General features: G+C 44.8%; 1 protein-coding gene across 2 annotated transcripts in view; it reads left to right on the forward strand.

Annotated features, from left to right (window-relative positions):
• Nucleotides 1-18,033, forward strand: part of CLASP1 (cytoplasmic linker associated protein 1) — a 354,339-nt gene that overhangs the window by 331,320 nt on the left and 4,986 nt on the right. For both annotated transcript variants that reach the window (XM_045287431.1, XM_045287432.1), the window contains 2 exons: nt 6,975-7,181; nt 8,476-8,592. In XM_045287431.1, coding sequence (XP_045143366.1) covers nt 6,975-7,181; nt 8,476-8,592 — 324 coding nt within the window. The remainder of the gene's footprint in view (nt 1-6,974; nt 7,182-8,475; nt 8,593-18,033) is intronic.

The raw sequence follows: 18,033 nt of genomic DNA on the forward strand, positions 1-18,033 counted from the left end.
CATAGCCTTTATGAGCATGACAGCCAGGACCATAGCCTTTATGAGCATGACACCAGGACCGTAGCCGCTGCTGCAGCGCTGCCATCTGGGCCCTCTTGATTCAGCACTAGCAGCAGGTGTGCTAGACATTGAGTCGAGCGTGGAATAGAAAGCGAACCGAGATGGAGTCGTGCATTCAAGGAACTTGTATCTAGTGGTAGACACAATGTCAGCAACGTGTTTACTTGCAATAGAAAGGCTGCAGTGAGGCTTCCTGGGGCTTCTGTTTCCCAATGTTAGTCCTGAGGGAGACTCAGACTCAAGCAGGTGAAGAAAATGACTAAAAGACTTTTCAAGAAGAACAAAGAGGTTGAGTAGTAAGAAGCCAGAGGTGTGCCGGGGCATTTCCTCCACTTCACCTGACCAGTCACAAGGAAGGAGGGCGGGAATGAAAGGACCGGACTTCCTTGGCCTTTTGTGTTACCTTGAGGAGCTTGGTCACTATCATCAGATTAACGTATTCTCGAGAGCACTGTTGGAGAGAACAAACTACTTTCAATGCTGTTAGTAGACCTGGTTGCCTACAGTGTTCCCGGTTCTCAATACGTTTCGTGTGAGTGGACCCAGCGAGAATCAAGTGGACAGAGCTCCACGTTAGCCTTCTGCCTTCTTACATAACCTGACTGCCAAACCCAGTGCCTCGTGTCGCTCCCACCGAGCTCTCCACCCTTCTCATGTTCAGAAGGGCCATTTGGAGATTTATCTCATTCATGAGCCATTCAAAGTTATCAACTTAAAAATGGGCCTGCTGCATTTTGTCAAACATTTAATACTCACCCCTACTGTGATGACTAGAACTGCTTCTCGTCTCTGAGGTGTGTGCTGTTAGCAAATATTGATAATTTCTCAGGCCTTATAGGGCTAGTGGGCTGGATGTTCCCCACCCATGATCTAGAATGTGCTGAGCTTGTGTAACTTGATTCTCCTCCGTCAAATAACTGTGAAAGGTAGGTATTTTTAAATCTCTCTATTAAAGACCCATTTAAGCTCTTTTTAGAGAATTGATTCTGCATTTGCCTACCACACTCACTACTCTCTGAGGCTGAGGGTGCACCCATCTGGCTCTGAGGGATGTCTCTCTGGGGGAAAGGGGCTAATAGCCCCTCTGCTGTCAAGAAACATGTGTGAGAATAGCTGTACTGTGCAGGAGATAAATCAGAAAGGGGAAAAAAGTAATTTACAGTGAACTTCAGTGTCACTCATGAGTATGTAAAATGGAGTAAGATTCCTTCAGTTTTGTGACTAAATTAGTACTTTCTGCTAAGGGAAGGTTTGCCCACTAACACAGTGAGGTGCCTGCTCCCTCACTACACTACTTTCTTGCTTCCTGTAGAGGAGCCAGCAGGAAGGTGGCCTGGATTTGCCAGACTAAGCTTGGACCAAGGTGCCCTCTGGTCACTTCGTGTGCTTGGTCCACCCAACAGGCCACACTGATCATGGCACCTTCACACTAGCCCTACTTGTACTGCCACCACCAGGATTGGCATCATGGGGTCAAGGCCCTCTGATTCTTACCTTGGCAGGACCTCTGACTTAGCTCAGACATTTAGTGCTGGGTGAGCAAGTGCACGCACAAAGGGAAGGTAGTAGGAAAGATGAAGAGAAAATAAACAGCTGAGGCTTACATGGTATGTTAGTCTGGGTAGACTAGAGAAACAAATTCATAGACAGACTCGTGTGTATAAAAAAGAGCTTTATATGCAAGAGCAGTTGAATATTAAGAAAACATCCGAGCTGGTCCAGATCAAGTCCATAGTCCGATATCTGCCCATATGTCTGATACCAATCTTTAAAGTCCTCTTCAGACTCAGGAAACACGTGCAGTGACACCGAATGCAGGAAGATCACAGGCCAGAGGGTGGAAAGTCTTGTGGATCCAGTGGTGGTATAAGCATCTCAGCACTGGCAAGGGGTCTCCACCTGGCTTCTCCAACTCAAGAGTTCCTCCATAGTTCCATGTGTCTTGTCAACAGAAATGTCTCGCAAGAAGTGAGCATGTGTCTCGCCTCTAGCGAGCTATTTCTCTCCTTAGCATCTCCAAATGAGGTCATCAAGCCGAGACCTGATTGACAGGCTAAACTCCACCCCTTCACTCTTAATCCTCTCACATTGACACCAGATTATGTAACTACCACACATGGTTCTCAGAACCTTAGGAACTTCTAAAGAGAGAGACATGATTCTTAAAATGACTTATCTACGGGTCTGTACACACAAGTCTGAACTTTCAGTCTGCTTCCCAAGGGTACCTAGCATTTACCCTTGAACCATGCTGGTTAGTGGCATTTCCATTCTGACCTTTGAGTAAATTAATGCATAATCCCATTCCTATATGCTGGCTAGGTGATGCTGGTGCTCTTATTTAATGAAATCCTAGGCCTTCGAGAAGGTGTCCCTGGATTAACTGCTTGACTGCTAATAGAGAAATGATTAGGTCGGAGCCATCCAGGGACAGTCTGCTTCCAACAGGTCACAGCCTTGAAAGCACAGTAGAACATTTACACTCTGCACGCACGGCCTTGCCATGAGCCAGCATTGACTGCAGCTAATGATGACAGCAGCCTCTGATATGTGCCTCAAGGAGCTAGAAGACCCTCATTAAACACCTCCAATCAGAAAGAAAGAACGACTTTATGAAACCATCTTTAGAAAAGGACATATCCTTGGGAAGAGAATGAAATTCAATGCATCAATAAGTGGGTAGCATCTGGCAAACAACCCATGTTGGTACTTGGCATACAAAAGAACTCTCCCAGCGTATGCTGCTGGACTTTTGAGCCTGAAAGTGTCACCAAGAATACGAAGCTGTTACCTATGGTGCCATGTATGTGTCACAAGTAGAAAACCTCGGAGTTGAGGGAAGAGAGATCAGTGTGAGAAGGAGGCTGGGGGAGGAATTTAGCAGCATGTGCCAGCTACCTATGAGGGGCATGAGTGGTCCACATTAGCTGGGAAGGAAAATAAGTGGAAACAGTAGCAGGAAAGCAGAAACAGTAATGATCACTACAGTGGGTGTAATAATACTAACAGAGAAAGTACCTGCCTATGCTAGGGGTGAGGTTCGATTCCGGCGCCATCATCAATGGCACCAAGAAGAGCTGCCTTCCGAAGTGCAGCATTCCAGTTCCTCTTGGAACCAGTGGTCTATACTGCTCACTGGCCTCATCACAGAAGAACGTTTCTTTCAACTGCAGAGGTTAATATTTTCTCTTTTCTTTTTTGAAGTATAAAGAAACTAAAGTGACTCAGAATCTTGCAACCATTGTCAACACATTTTGTCCGTTTCCCACCCTGGTTGTTTAAACCTTGAGATGCCAAGTATAGGATCATTGCAGAACAGAAACTTGCCCGTGAAAAAACCTACTAGTCCGTGGTGGTGGTGGTGGTGGTGGTGGTGGTGGTGGTGGTGGTGGTGGTGGTGGTGGTGGTGGTGGTGGTGGTGGTGGTGGTGGTGGTGGTTAGATGCCATTGAATCCGTTCTAGTTCAGAGTGACCCTACTATGTACAGCAGAACAAATGACTGTCTTGGCCCTGGGCCATTCTCCCAACTGTTATAGTAGAGCCCATTGTTGTAACTAATATTGTGGGTCTATCATTGAAGTGCTTCCTCTTTTGCCCAAGCATGATTTCGTTTTCCAGGGACTAGTCCGTCCTGATAACATGTCCAAAGTACATGAGATAAAGTCTCACCATGAGATAAAGTCTCACCATCCTCACGTCTACTTCTGTTGATCATACGCAGAAGGCCAAGAGTGATACCATCCCTACTTCTAAGAAGCATTCTGGCTATATTTCTGCCAAGGCAGATTTATTTGTTATTCTTACAGCCCATAATATTTGTAGAATTCTCTATCAACACTATAATTCAGATACATCAAATCTACCAGTATTCCTTACTTATTGTCCAAGTTTCACATGCATATGAGGTGAGTGAAAATACTGTGACTTGGATCAAGCACACCTCACTGACATCTTTGCTTTTCAACACTTTGTAGAGATCTTGTGCGGCAGGTTTGCCCAGTGCGTCATGCCATTTGATTTCTTGACTGCTGCTTCTATTAGTGTTGATCGTGGATCCAGAGAAAATTAAATTCTTGACAACTTCAGTCTTTCCTCCACTTAGCATGATGTTGTCTATGGGTCCAGTTGTGAGAAATGTTGTTTTGTTTACAGTGAGTTGTAATCCAAAGCTCTGTGGTCTTTGTCTCATCAGCAAGTGCTTCAAGTCTTCCTCGCTCCCAGCAAGCAAAATTGTGTCATCTGCATATCGAAGGTTGTTAATGGGCCTTCCTCCAATATTGATGCCTCATTCTTCTTGTAGTAGAAGAATATGTAGTCTAGCTTCTCATATTATCTGCTTGACATGCAAATTAAGTATAGTGAGAGGATGTAACCCTGCCCCATGCCTTTCCTGATGTTACACCAAGCTGTGTCCCCTTGTTCTGTCTGAACAACTGCTTCCTGTGTATACGGCTTCCCCTGGAGCATCAGTAGGTGTTCTGGAATTCCCAGTCTCGATGTTACCCATAGTTACTGTTATGAGCCACACAGCCAAATACCTTTTCATAGTCAGTAAAGCACAAATGAGTCTTGTTTTGGTATTCTCTGCCTTCAGCGAAGGTGCATGCCACTTCAGCAATAATGTCTTCTCATTCTGAGTCTTCTGAGTCTCGCTTGAATTTCTCGCAGCTCCCTGGCAGTGTAGGGCTGCTGCAGCGGTTCTTCAGCAAAATGGCCCTTGCAAATCATAGTCATATCGTTGGGTGATTTTCCTCATCTGTTTGGTAGCCTTTCTTTGGGCGGGCACAGATATGGGGCTCCTCCAGTCAGCTGGCCAGGTAGCTGTCCTCCAGGTTTCTTGGCATAGGAGAGTGAGCCTTTGAAGACTATGTCCATTTGTTGAGACATTCCATTGAAACGCTGTCAATTCTGCAAAACGGACTTCTTTCCATACTTTCCGTTCTTGATGATATGTTACCCATTGCAATGGGAGAACATCAACCAATACTTTTTGATACAGCGACTCTATATATTTCTTCTTTTGCTTCTAAGTGTCTATCTAGCCTTTAAGAAATACAGTGAACTCTGCTCTCCAGAGGATCAGGCTGAACACTGTAACTGGGGCTTGACCTCACACCCTCCTACAGAGAGATGCTCAAGGCAACAGCAAACGTGATCGCTTAGCCCAGGTGTGGCCTGTTCACTTTCAGCGTAGGCTCTCCTGTCGTCCTCCAGCCTCCCTGGCTAGTTCAGGCTGGCTCCTCATCCACTTCTTGTACAGAACTAGAAGAGGCTTTCCAAATGCTCATGAGCTGTTTTCACTGGCCTTCTGTGCTGTGTCACTGCGTCAGAGAGAGAGGAGTTCTGAGTAGCTGGCCTGAGCGGAGAGGCAACTAAGTGCAGTGATCAGTCTAAGACTGGTTATCAAAGAAGATTCGATTTTCATGCTGCTTTGTAAGGGAACGCATACTTCGGTATGACCTAGCTGTCTCTATGTGGAATTTATGTACTAGTAGTACATCAAATACTCGCATGCCAACTACCTAATTAGCCAATGTTTTGAATTTACATTAGTAGTAAAGAGTCTATCCAGTATTTTGTACACTCGTGACGTAGATTGGCAGTTAATGAAGGGCAAGATGTGAGGAGAAAGTAATTGATGGAGAAAATCACGTGTCAACTTGGCTAGACCGTCATTCTTACGGCTTGGCAGTGAAGTAGTAATGTGATTTGACAGTGATTTAATGATGTGGCAATCCTCCATGTTGGCATAATCCTGAGTTTTGCACTGTAACATGGAAACTAGCCATGTCTGTAAGTTAGGAAGGGGTGCAGCTGTCATTATTGAATACTACCCTAACCTTTGGTTGCTTATCAAATCAACTCTGTGAGAAATAGCCCAGCACTTGTAAATGGTGTAACTGAGATTTTCTTTTGGACTTCTACCTAGCTTCTTTTCTATGCTGCCTCTACACCATTCTTTCTTCCTAACTGCATTTTCCATCTAGCCCATGTTTGCTGCCAGAGGTGGCTTTGTAGGCACGCACGTAGTGCCCTGAACGGTCTCAGTGTACACAAGGGCCCTCTGTAGGTGAAGGTAACTAACTCCTCCCAGCGGCCCTTAGCCAGGTGGTGGCCATTTTATGCACTACATACACAGTAAGCATACATTCCTGCGGAAGTTTTTTACCAGAAGAGACTCTTCAGGAAAGCGTTCTCAGAGGCTTCTTGCAGAGTTTTCCGATGATTTCCCCAAATGGGCAACACTGCCCCTGGGGGGTGGGGTAATAAGCAACCAAAGGTTAGGGTAGTATTCAATAATGAATGATGGCTGAGACCATCCAGGATACTGCCAAACCAGAAACCTACACTTTAGCTTGGACTAAGGGCTGTGTAGTTCAAAAGGTTTTCATGGCAGGGGGGTGGCACCAAGTTGTTGTTGTTGTTGTTGTTGTTTTCCTGTAAAGGGAGCAGTAGCCAAATATGTTTGTGATCTGTACTCAGGTTCCTCTGGTTTCCCACCCAGGCTTTCTCTCCACTTTCCGCACTGTGCTATCCCCGGGACCATTCAAGGGAAATGTTTGCATTCAGTCCCTTATCCGTCTTCTAGGACAAAGGTTCCCCATTGTTTATTGAAATAGTCCCTGGTCAGGAGGCTTGGGCTGGGACCTGAAAATGTACATTTCTGACAAGTCCCCAGAGAAACTGCTGCAGGATCCTACATCATTGTTGTAGGGGTCCCCATCTCTGTAAAATGAGCCTCTAAATCAGTTAGCTTTTATTTTCATTAACATGATTAGCCAGAGGAAGTGATGGCTGTCACCCAGCATTAAGTGAGACCGTTGTCATTTATCTCCAAAAGTAAACTTGGTGGTGTCCAGCCGTCCTGCTTGTACAGCATGTGGGGCTCACTCCTGGGGCACCGGGTGTTTCAGGTGGTGCGAGCTGCCGAGGAGGCTGCGTCCACGCTGGCCAGCTCCATCCACCCAGAACAGTGCGTCAAAGTGCTCTGCCCGATCGTCCAGACAGCTGACTACCCCATCAACCTCGCCGCCATCAAGATGCAGACCAAAGTCGTTGAGAGGCTTGCCAAGGAGTCCCTGCTGCAGCTGCTCCCCGACATCATCCCAGGCCTGCTGCAGGTAGGTCCCCTTGTGCCAAGTGACTGTGTAACTTGGGTGATTCTTAGGATTCTTGGGGCCACGTAGGAAACCTCAAAAGCATACTGGCGTTTTAGAGCCCATGACACTGCAGCATGGACGTGCCATAGCTGTCTCTGACGTAGAGTTCATCTGCCTCTGAACAGAACAGGAAGATTCTCCCACCTGACTAGAATGTGCCTCATCTATAAAAAGAACTATGTGCTGTCAACATATTTTGATCATCTTTTTGTTTTATTCCTTCAACAAACCTAATTGCACAGGTTTGCTATTACAGGCGCCCATCCTGGGCCGGGTGGACCAGGGAGTACAAAGGCATTAATGGTCTTTACTCTCATCTACTCAGCAGGTATCTATTGGGATACCTTCTCAGTGAATGAGACATGCAGTTAGACTTTAACAGGTAGCTCTGGCAGGAGCACAGGATTTCTCAAGCTCACTTGGGACATGCGTAATACAGCCACATGGACAACGCGCGAGCATAGTGCTGTCACATGTCGAATTGCTGGAGAGAGATGCAAGTAGAGATTTCAGGCATCAAGAGGCAAGCAAGAGAGGTAGTCTCTAGGTTAGGGGGAGGGGAGCGAGAAGGGCCTTAGAAAGGTTCAAAGGAAAGGTGGGCTAGAAGTGGGTGGGTGATTTCAACAGGGAACATTAGGCAGAGATTTGACTCACATGTAATAAATGCTACTGATTGCTGACTACTTGGTTTGGCAAATTCCATGCTGTTGAGAACCTTGTTCTTGGTGTAGGGAAAGCACACAGGCTATAAGTGTCTGAGGCTCTCTGAGAACAGCAGAGCCCCATGCGTACGGTGAGGGTAGGAGGGGAGGGTAGACAATCAGATAGAAGTCTAGATGTCAGGCTAGGCTGCTGAGCATCTGCCGGCAGTCACTGGAGGATAGAGAGGTCTGGTTCACAAGAGTGACAATGATGGTCTTCTCATTTATTTTAAGGTATTTTGACACATAAAGTTTATTTTACCCTTGGGAGAAATGTGATTGGGACAAGTTGCTTTTATTACTGATTCCTTTTCCTCTTTTGTCCTGTTGATCTCTGCTCCTCCTCTGACATGTTGGGTAGCCCTGTCGTGCAAGTCGTTCAGAGGCCGTCCTGTCGCACACTCTGCACTCGCTGCCTTGGGTAGGCCTGGAGCCAGCAACTCTCGACTCTTCGCGGGGAACTCTCAGGGAATTTGTGGAACCGATGATAGAGTCTGACTGTGAAACAATTCTTTGATCTTGTTTCCTTTTTTCTGTTCTTCCTGGCTCCGCAGGGTTATGACAACACCGAAAGTAGTGTGCGGAAGGCCAGCGTGTTTTGCTTAGTGGCCATCTATTCCGTAATCGGAGAAGACCTGAAACCTCACCTCGCACAGCTCACGGGGAGCAAGGTATGTCTAGTATTACACAGCCAGTACGCACCCCTGGACCCTGCCAGCCAGTCATGGCCTGATTCCAGCTCTGGACTGCACACAGGTTTTCTCACCATCTGTGGTTTCGTTAGGCCTTGTCTCCCAAACCATTTTCTTAAGAAAAAAAAAAATTATAGTGAGATCTTTTTAAGGTCACTCTAAGGCGACAGGACGTATTTGTTTTAACTCTTCATTTTGAAATGGTAGCTTTGAGCTTCTAGCTTATTAAGAAAAGAAAGATTCCTTTGTTTAGAAATCAGCTTGTTTTTCTCATCAAAGTGCTTAAGACTGATAGCATGAAAGATCGGTGAATCAGAGCTGAGTCTGTTGGTCAGCATCAACAGTGATAGTAACTGACTCACTACCGCAGACACTATTGTGGGTACTCTGTAGGGTAAGGGCTGTTATCCCAAGATTATGCAATGATTGTACACCCAGAGCAAAGCTTCTTTATCATTATACTGCTTCTCCTGGTCCTCTGTCGGAGAACCAAGCAGAGAACGTGGATTAAAGGAACTGTTAATCACTGGAGATGAAGGGGGCTAAAGTGCTTCTTAATTTTTTAAAGATCTGATGTGTCAGAACGATGAGAGCCAGTAGACCCCCCCCAGCTGTAACAGGACAAGCAAGGTTGGTGGTGTTTCCTTGAGCGGAGGATGTCTTATGTTGCTTTGGGGGCCTTAGAAACCTCCGCCTCTGCCAGGACTGCCTGTCGGTGAAGTGTAGCCACTTTATGGTTTTACACGTCTCCCAGCAGAGATGTGGATTAAAGAATCACTCTAGCCATTGGTCTGTGGAAAGCATAAAGCTAGAAACAATCACCCTTGCTCCTTATGAAAGAAGAAACCAGAGTCATACCACCACTACCACCCCTTTCCTCCCCCCCAAGTAGAACTGACCTGTGGAACTGCTGTGAGCATCCCAGCCAGAGCGTTGCACACCCAGAACATCTCACAGAGACAGCGTTGTCCCTTTGGACAAAGGCTGAGCAGGGCTTCTCAGCCTCGGCACTCCTCCCACGTGGGCGCTGCATAAGTCTGTGTGGTAGAGGCTGTCTTGTTCACTTCGTTTCTAGCAGCATCCCTGACTTCTGCCAGATAGATGACAGTAACACACACACTTGTGAACAATCAGAACGTCTTCAGACTCATGTTTTCAGAAGGACAAAACACCCCACTGGAACCCTGGGTTCACAAGGAGGACATTCATTCTTCCTGCAGACAGGGAAAAGCTTGGACCCTGGAAGTTGCAAAGTGGCCAGCTATGGAGACAGGGCCACCTTACTGTTTTCTCCTTTCCCTCTGTACTCCCACACGGTTCTTCCTCAGAACCTTCCGACCACAGTGTAGGAAAATAGTAACCAGAGTCGCCCATCTCTGTGCTAGTTCAGGAGGGTTCTTCCCCCGTCTCAACCAGGGACTTGTATGTGACTCTTGGCAACAATGAGGAACTAGGCAACAGTAATACTAATAGGACTGGATTTGTCAAAGAAATTCATCCCCCCCCCCCAAATGTGTTGCTAAAAATAAATATTTGTGTATATACGAGCAGGTCCCAAAAAACAAACAAACTGGATTTCCCCCCAAAGCTATGTGTTTAATTTGTTTAACAGAACAACTTTATCACCTTCAAAATACTGTCCATTACACTTAACACATTTGTCAAATCTGCAATTCCATTCTTGGAAACATTTTTCAAACACATCTGTTTGCATGGCTGATAGAACCACCCTCATTTTTCCTCTTTCATCTCTTCTACATTGTCAAATCACTGCTCTTTCATGTCCCTCTTCATTCAAGGAAACAAAAAGAAGTCACATAGTGCAAGGTCAGGCGAGTCAGGTGCATGGGGCAAGAGAGGCATGCTGTTTTTTGCCCCAAACTGGTGCACTGAGATGGCTGTGTGAGCAGATACACTGTCGTAGTAGCAAAACCACTCTCCTGTCTGCCTCAAAGCAGGCCTGTTTTGCAGCAGATTGACATTGGGCCTCCACTCAAGTACTCCCTCAATGCAACAACACTTTGTTCTACTAACCCAACACTCTGTGGTACTCACCTTCCCTGACACAATCGCCGAAAACAAAATGGGCTCATAAGCAAATGTGGTGACGAAAGCTGATGGTGCCTGGCTATCAAAAGATATGGCATCTGGGGTCTTAAAGGCTTGAAGATAAAAAAAATATCCATCTAGCTGAGAAACCACAAAGCCCACATGGAAGAAGCACACAGCCTGTGTGATCATGAGGTGTCGATGGGATTAGGTGTTAGGAGGGCATCCCAGGTCAGAAGGGCCACAAGGATGAGATGAGCCAGTCGGGGTACAATATAGCACTGACAGAACACACAATTTTCTTCTAGTTCTTTAAGGCTTCCTCTCCCCGCTACACCCCCCCCCCCCACCACCACCATCACGACCCCAATTCTACCTTACAAATCTGGCTAGACCAGAATATGTACACTGGTACAGATAAGAGCTCGCAACACAGGGAATCCAGGAAAGATAGACCCCTTTGGACCAATAATGAGAGTAGCGTTACTAGTGGGGGAAGGGGAAGATGAGGTGGGAACAGATGACAATGATCTACATATAACCCCCTCTCAGGGGGATGGACAACAGAAAAGTGGGTGAAGGGAGACAACAGTCAGTGTACGACATGAAAAAAATAATAATTTATAAATTATCAAAGGTTCATGAGGGAGGGAAGCGAGCATGGGAAAGGGAGGGAGGGAAAAAATAAGCTGATACCAAGGGCTCAAGTATAAAGAAAATATATTGAAATGATGGTGGCAACATACGTACAGGTGTGCTTGACACAATGGATGTATGGATTGTGATAAGAACTGTAAGAGTCCCTAATAAAATAATTTTTTTTTAAAATCAGGCCTTTTTTGTCGCACACTGTTACACAATATTTTCAGAACCTCTAAATAGAAAGCTTGATTAGCAGTCTAACCTGGTGGAATGAATTCCAAATGCACTATCCCTCTCACATTAAAAAAACAAACAGCACACACACACCAAAAACAGATGAGCCTCGTCTTGATCTTTGACTTAACTTGAGCTTTGGGGGGTGAAGTGATGATGGCATCTTCCACTGGCTTGCATCGTTTGCTTCTGGGGTCATAGCGCCATGTCTCGTCACCAGTAATGACCTTGGAAACATATGGGTCACTTGGGAGCTGTTCTCTGACAGCACGGCATGTTTCCACTCAGCCATCTTTTTCCTGGTCAGTCAGAACCCAAGGCACACATTTCACAGCAACCCTTCTCATTGCCAAATATTCTGTTAAAATTCACTGAAACGAGCCGCGGGATAGTCCAGATAGCTTCCCCATCTCTTCGGTGGTCTGTCGTCAGTCTTCAAGCACAAATACAAGAATTTTGTCAACATTTTCATCCTTTCGGGAAGTTGATGGACGTTCAGAACAAGGTTTGCCATCAGTCAACATGTCACCTTTTTTGAAATGAGAAAACCACTCGTACACTGGAGTTTTTCCCACAGCGTTGTCCTTGTAAGCTGTGTTCAACATCACAACACTTTCTGCAGCATTTTTCCTGAGCAGGAAACATTTCACAGCTACACGCTGTTCTTTTAAATCAACCAGCACAAAAAAACGAGGTTCGAGCGAAACTGCTTTCACGAAAAAATTCACTGTGACTAGAGAGAACCTTCCCAGGCGACGCCACTGGGTGCAATAATTCAGAGTGAGTTGGTTGGTGCTTGGCTAATGGGAATAATGCGTACAACGAAAGTTCCGCCCAGCAGAGCTTTTTTTCCCGGTTTTTTTTGGATACCCCCTCGCATGTAACTTAAACTAGACTTTTTCTGTCACTTTTACTTTCGTGAGTAAGAGCTGTTTGATTTGAACTGCCTCCTTTGAATTATATAACAAGAAACGGGTGTTTTCTTATCTTCGTTCAGCAGTGACTTGATGTTGCCGCTCACAGTGGTGACATTGGTCTATGACGGCCATTTCCCAAACGAGCCAGTGCCTGTCCACCTCCACTTTAACTTCAGTCAAGTCCTTGGGTTTAGAGAGGCTAGCCTTGATACTTTTGTGCACTGATAGTCAAATTCATTTAGCTATTAACTTTTTAAATAAAAGTTTTATTGACACACAATTCACATATCAAACAATTAAGTGGTTTAAATATATTAAAAGGGTTTTGATAAACATTAGCTTTTTGTTTCAGATGTGATGACTCTGGTGTGTTCAAATGAATTTTGTACGTGTGTACAGATAGCTCCTGAACTGACAAGCAAAAGTTCCCACAAACAGTCTCAGTCTCAGTCTCGGAAACCCACAAGGGCTCACTCGGAGTCAGCATCGGCTCCGTGGCCGTGAGTTTGGTTTGGGCTTGAGAGAGGCCTGACCGAAGGGCTTAGGGGAAGTACCTGTGTGGTCCATTCTGAAAGGTGGGCATCACCATGTCACCTTCCCAAATGAACACTCTGACCACAGCAAGCATCTGCACCTCTACCTTTTCATTTGTCAAATGGGTGACGTCAAGCCCATTTTCCTTGGGGGCAGCTAGGGTCGGGTCCTGGGTTGCTGGAACAGAAAGACTAGGAGAGATTTCCTGCAGAAGTGGGATTCAGCTTAGCTTTGAAAGATGGGGGTGATCTGCAGAAGGGAAGAAGGACAGTGTAAAAAAACGTATATAAGTTTTAGAATAGGAAAGAGATGCTCAGGGTACTCGTCTGGACAAATGGTTACAGAAGGTACGTTGGAGGGAGGAGTTCTTGTTGGTCTTCATTTTGCAGCTAAGAAAATTGAGGCTTAGAAAGTGATTTGGGCAAGGACTAGGACCCCATCCACTGTGTTCACTCCTGAGTTGCTCTACACGTTTCCTTGTGTGTTCACCCTGACTTTCCAGCCAGGTCTTCTCCAGCTTCAGCACAGGATGAAGTTTTTGGTTTTTCCACAGACCTTAGGAGCTTTAGTGGTATAGAGGGCTAAGCATTGGGCTGCTAACCACAAGATTGGCAGTTCAGATCCATGTTACTCTGCAGAAGTATGGACTGTCTATTCCTGTAAAGTTTCATAGTCTTGGAAAGCCCAAGGGCAGTTCTACTCTGTTGTAAAGAGGGTTGCTATGTCAGGATCAAGTCTTTGGCAGTGGATTTGGCTTTGGATTTGTTTAGCCTTGTGCAGTGAAGACAACACGTTTCTACCATATTTGTTAAAGTTTTGTTTTGTTTTTTTAAGGAAGATAAGACTACCGTAGTTACCTCGCAACTACTATAACCGAAATACCCAAAGAGTTTATTTATCACAGTCTAGGAGGCCAGAATTCCAAATTTAAGAAGAAGTCTTTCCTTATTGGTACCAAAAAAACAAACTCCCTGACATCGAGTTGATTCAGACTCATTGAGACCCTCAATTATTAGTAGCCTCATAAGTGTTACCTGTCTTCCTATACTGTTTCCATGTTTGTTCTCTTTAAACTCAAAAGGTAGTTGCTTTAGGATGCACCCTACTCTGATATGACATAAATAACATAACAAAAGAACACCCCTATTTCTGAACAGGATCACAGGAATAGGGGTTAGAATTCAACATATCTGGAGGTGTGGAAGACACAAATCAATCCATAACAGCTAACACAAGTCATTAAAGGCAAAGTTGGTTCTGGAACTGCAGCATCTGTTGACCCTTGAGCCAGTGCATTATCTAATGCACCAGAGTTTTGGTTGAGCCTCCGCTACTTGTCTGTCAATGTGTCACTCTGTGGTGGCTTGTGTGTTGCTGTGATGCTGAAAGTTATGTCACTGCTATTTCAAATACAGACTAAGAACAGACTACAAAGAAGGAATTGGCTGTCCACTTCTGAGGAATTAGCCAATGGCAATCGTATGGACAGAATCAAAATATATCAGATACTAAGAACCTCATGAAAAGAAGCGGAACATTGTCCGACAGTGCCAAAAGATGAGTCCCTTAGTCCTTGGTTCAGAAGGCATTCAAAACATGACCGAGGAGGACTGACTTCTAAAATATTGTTAACCATAACGACACAGCTGGAGTAAAGCCTGTAGGACCTTCATTTGCTGATGAGGCATGACTAAAAACAAGAAGAAATAGCTGCAGATATCAATTAATAATTGGAACTTGGAATATACGATGTATATGAATAGGAAATTGGAAATTGTTAGAAATTAAATGGATCAATATATTCTAGGCAGTAGTGAGCTGAAATCGACTGGTATTGACTAAAATCAGATAATCATGGTTTACTATGCAGGGAATTAAGAGTAATGGCATTATATTCTTCATCAAAAAGAACATTTCAAAATCTTTCTTGAAGTAAATACAGTGCTGTCTGTGATATGGTTGTTTATCCACATATATGGAAATCCAATCAATACAACTATTATTTAAATGTATGTACCAACAGCAAAAATTAGTGAAGAAATTGAAGAAATCTACCATCTTCAGTCTGAAATTAATATACAATCAAGATGCATTGATAATCATTGCCTATTGGAAGTCAAAAGTTGGAAGAGGAAGGAACAGTAGTTGGAAAATATGATCGTGGGCCTAGAAATGAAGCTGACATTAACATATTAAATTTTTGCAAGACCAACAACTTGTTCATAGCAAATACCTTTTCTGAACAGCACAAAAGGCGACTACACACATGGACTTCTCCAGATGAAATACACAGAAATCAAATTGACCACATCTGTGGGAAGAAGCAGTGGAGAAGTTTTAATATCAGCTGGCCAGAGGTGAGCTCTGGAAGAGACCATAAGTTGCTCATATACAAGTTCAGGTTGACGCTGAAGAAAATGAAGACAAGTCCATGAGAGGCCAAATGCCACCTGAGAACATCTCAGGGACAGACACTAATGACAGACGACCTGATGGGCTGTGGTGTGACACCACCACCAACATGCATGACGTAAGCAAAAGGTCATTAAGAAGATCGGGAAGAAAAGATGAAAGTGCATGTCAGAAGAGGCTGAAAACACCCCCTTAATCGGAGAGCAGCGAAGGCAAATGCAGGAGCTGATGAAGTAAAGGAACTGAACCAAAATTTTCCAAGGGCAGCTTGAGAAGACAGTCAAATATTACAGTACAATGTGCATGCTTACCCTATCGGAAACAGAAAGAAGGCAAGACAAAATTCAAACCTTCAGTTACAATATTGAATGATTTCAGGAAGCATCAAAAGAAGATGGAGAGACTACCCAGGTCACTGTACCAAAAAGAACAAGGCAGGTAACATCCCACCATTTCAAGAGTTAGCATATGAGCAAGAACATACGGTGCTGAAAGAAGCCATCCAAGCTGCACTGAAAGCATTAGCCAAAAACCAGAACTCCAGGGCATACTAATCGAAAGGCTTCAACAAGCTGATGAAGCACTGGAAACACTCACTCACTGTGCCAGGATACTTGGAAGAGAGCTGCGTGGCCAACTGGCTGGGAGAGATCCATATTTGTACCCATTCCAAAGAAAGGTGACCCAACAGAATGCAGAAACTATAGAACAACATTGGTGCTATCACATGCAAGTAAAATTCTACTTAAGATCTTCCAACAGTGGTTGTGCTGCAGAACATTGATGGGCGCCGCGAGATTCAGAAGAAAGCACAGCACTGCTGGTGTCCGATGGGTCTTGGCTCAACGCAGATAAAACCAAAAAGGTGTTTAAAGGCATTGACTGTGTGGATCATAACAAACTGGATCAACAGAAAAGTGGGTGAAGGGAGATGCTGGGCAGTGTAAGATAATGATAAAATAATAATAATTTATAAATTATCAAGGGTTCATGAGGGAGGGGGAAAAAAGAAAAACCAAGAGCCCAAGGGGAGAGCAAATGTTTTGAGACTGACGAGGGCAACGAATGTGCAAGTGTGCTTTACACTATTGACGTATGTATGGATTGTGATGAGTTGTATGAGCCCTCAGTAAAATTATATAAAGAAGACAACTAACCATGGGTCATCTTGATAAGACTGAGAAATCCTGAGCACATCATTGTGCTCTTGCGGAACCTGTATATGGACCAAGAGGCTGGCATTTGAACAGCACAAGGAACATTCAAACAGAACAGGTTTAAAATCAGGAAAGGCGTGTATCAAGGTTGTATCCTCCTACTATACTTACTCAGTCTTTCTGCTGAGCAAATAAACTGGATTAGATGAAGAAGAACACGACAATAGGGTTCGAGGAAGGCTTATTAACAACCTACCGTTCGCAGGTGACACAACCTTGCTCAAAGTGAGGAGGAGGACATGTAGCACTTGCTGCTGAAGAGCCAAAAATAGCAGCCCTCACTATGGATTACAGTTCAGTATAAAGAAAACCCAAATCCTCACAACTGGACCAATAGGTAACATCATAATAGAAGAGAGAATAATTGAAATTGTCAACGATTGCATCTTGAATCCATAATCAAAGCTCATGGAAGCAGCAGTCAAGATCAAGAGACACATTGCATTGGGTAAATCTGCTGCACAAGACCACTTTAACGTGCTGAAAAGCAAGGTTGTTACTTGGAGCACTAGGGAATGCCTCACCCAACCCATGGTATTTTCATTTGCCTTGTGTGTATGTGAAAGTTGGACACTGACTAACAAAGACCAAAGAAAAACCGATGCACTTGGCCGATGGTGTTGACGGAGAAGAATGAAAGTGCCAAGGACTGCCCCCCAAAACCAGATCCGTCTCAGAGGAAGTACAGCCAGGACGTGCCTTACAGGCCAGAATGATGAAAGTTAGTCTCTCATCCTTTGGATATGTTGTCAGGGGAGACCGGTCCCCAAAGAAGGACATCATGCTTGGGGATGAAGAGGGGCAGCGACGAAGAGGAAGGCCCTTGACAAGTTGGATTGACACAGAGGCTGCAGCCTTCGGCTCAAACACTAAGATGATTGTGACAGTAGTGAGGTGTTTGGTGGTAGTGTTCTGTTCTGTTGTACAGACGGTCTCTTAGGAGTTGGAACCCCCTCAACTGCACTTAGCAACATCAACACTTGGCCCTGGAGGAATCATACTGAGCCTTAAGAATCATAAACTCCTATGTAACATGATTGTGCTTGTAGTACTAATTGTTATGTCAATTTTTAAGATTTAAGAATGTGGGGACTGAAAAGCAGATTCTGGTGCTGAGTTAGTTAATTGTGCCAGCCTGGCCGATAATCACGTGTGGGGCTAATTGAAAGGCGGAGGGATAAATGGGTGGTGAAGCCTCGCCTTTCTAGTTCTCGGGTCTCTTGTTTTGTGATGGTTGCACCAGGGTGCAGCTGCCTTAGCAGTTCCCTGCTTCAGCTTGCAAGATTGACTTCCTACAAGACATCCCCAAGGAGAAGCTACATGGACCTATCCCGATGCAGCCCTGGGTGCTGGAGCAGCAGTGTGGAGACCCCTGCTAGTGCTGAGATGCTTGTTCGTTCACTGACTCAGCTTTC

This window comes from Echinops telfairi, unplaced genomic scaffold, assembly GCF_000313985.2.
Source record: "Echinops telfairi isolate 266 unplaced genomic scaffold, ASM31398v2 ScPeMD7_15;HRSCAF=58, whole genome shotgun sequence".
NCBI classification, from domain to species: domain Eukaryota; kingdom Metazoa; phylum Chordata; class Mammalia; order Afrosoricida; family Tenrecidae; genus Echinops; species Echinops telfairi.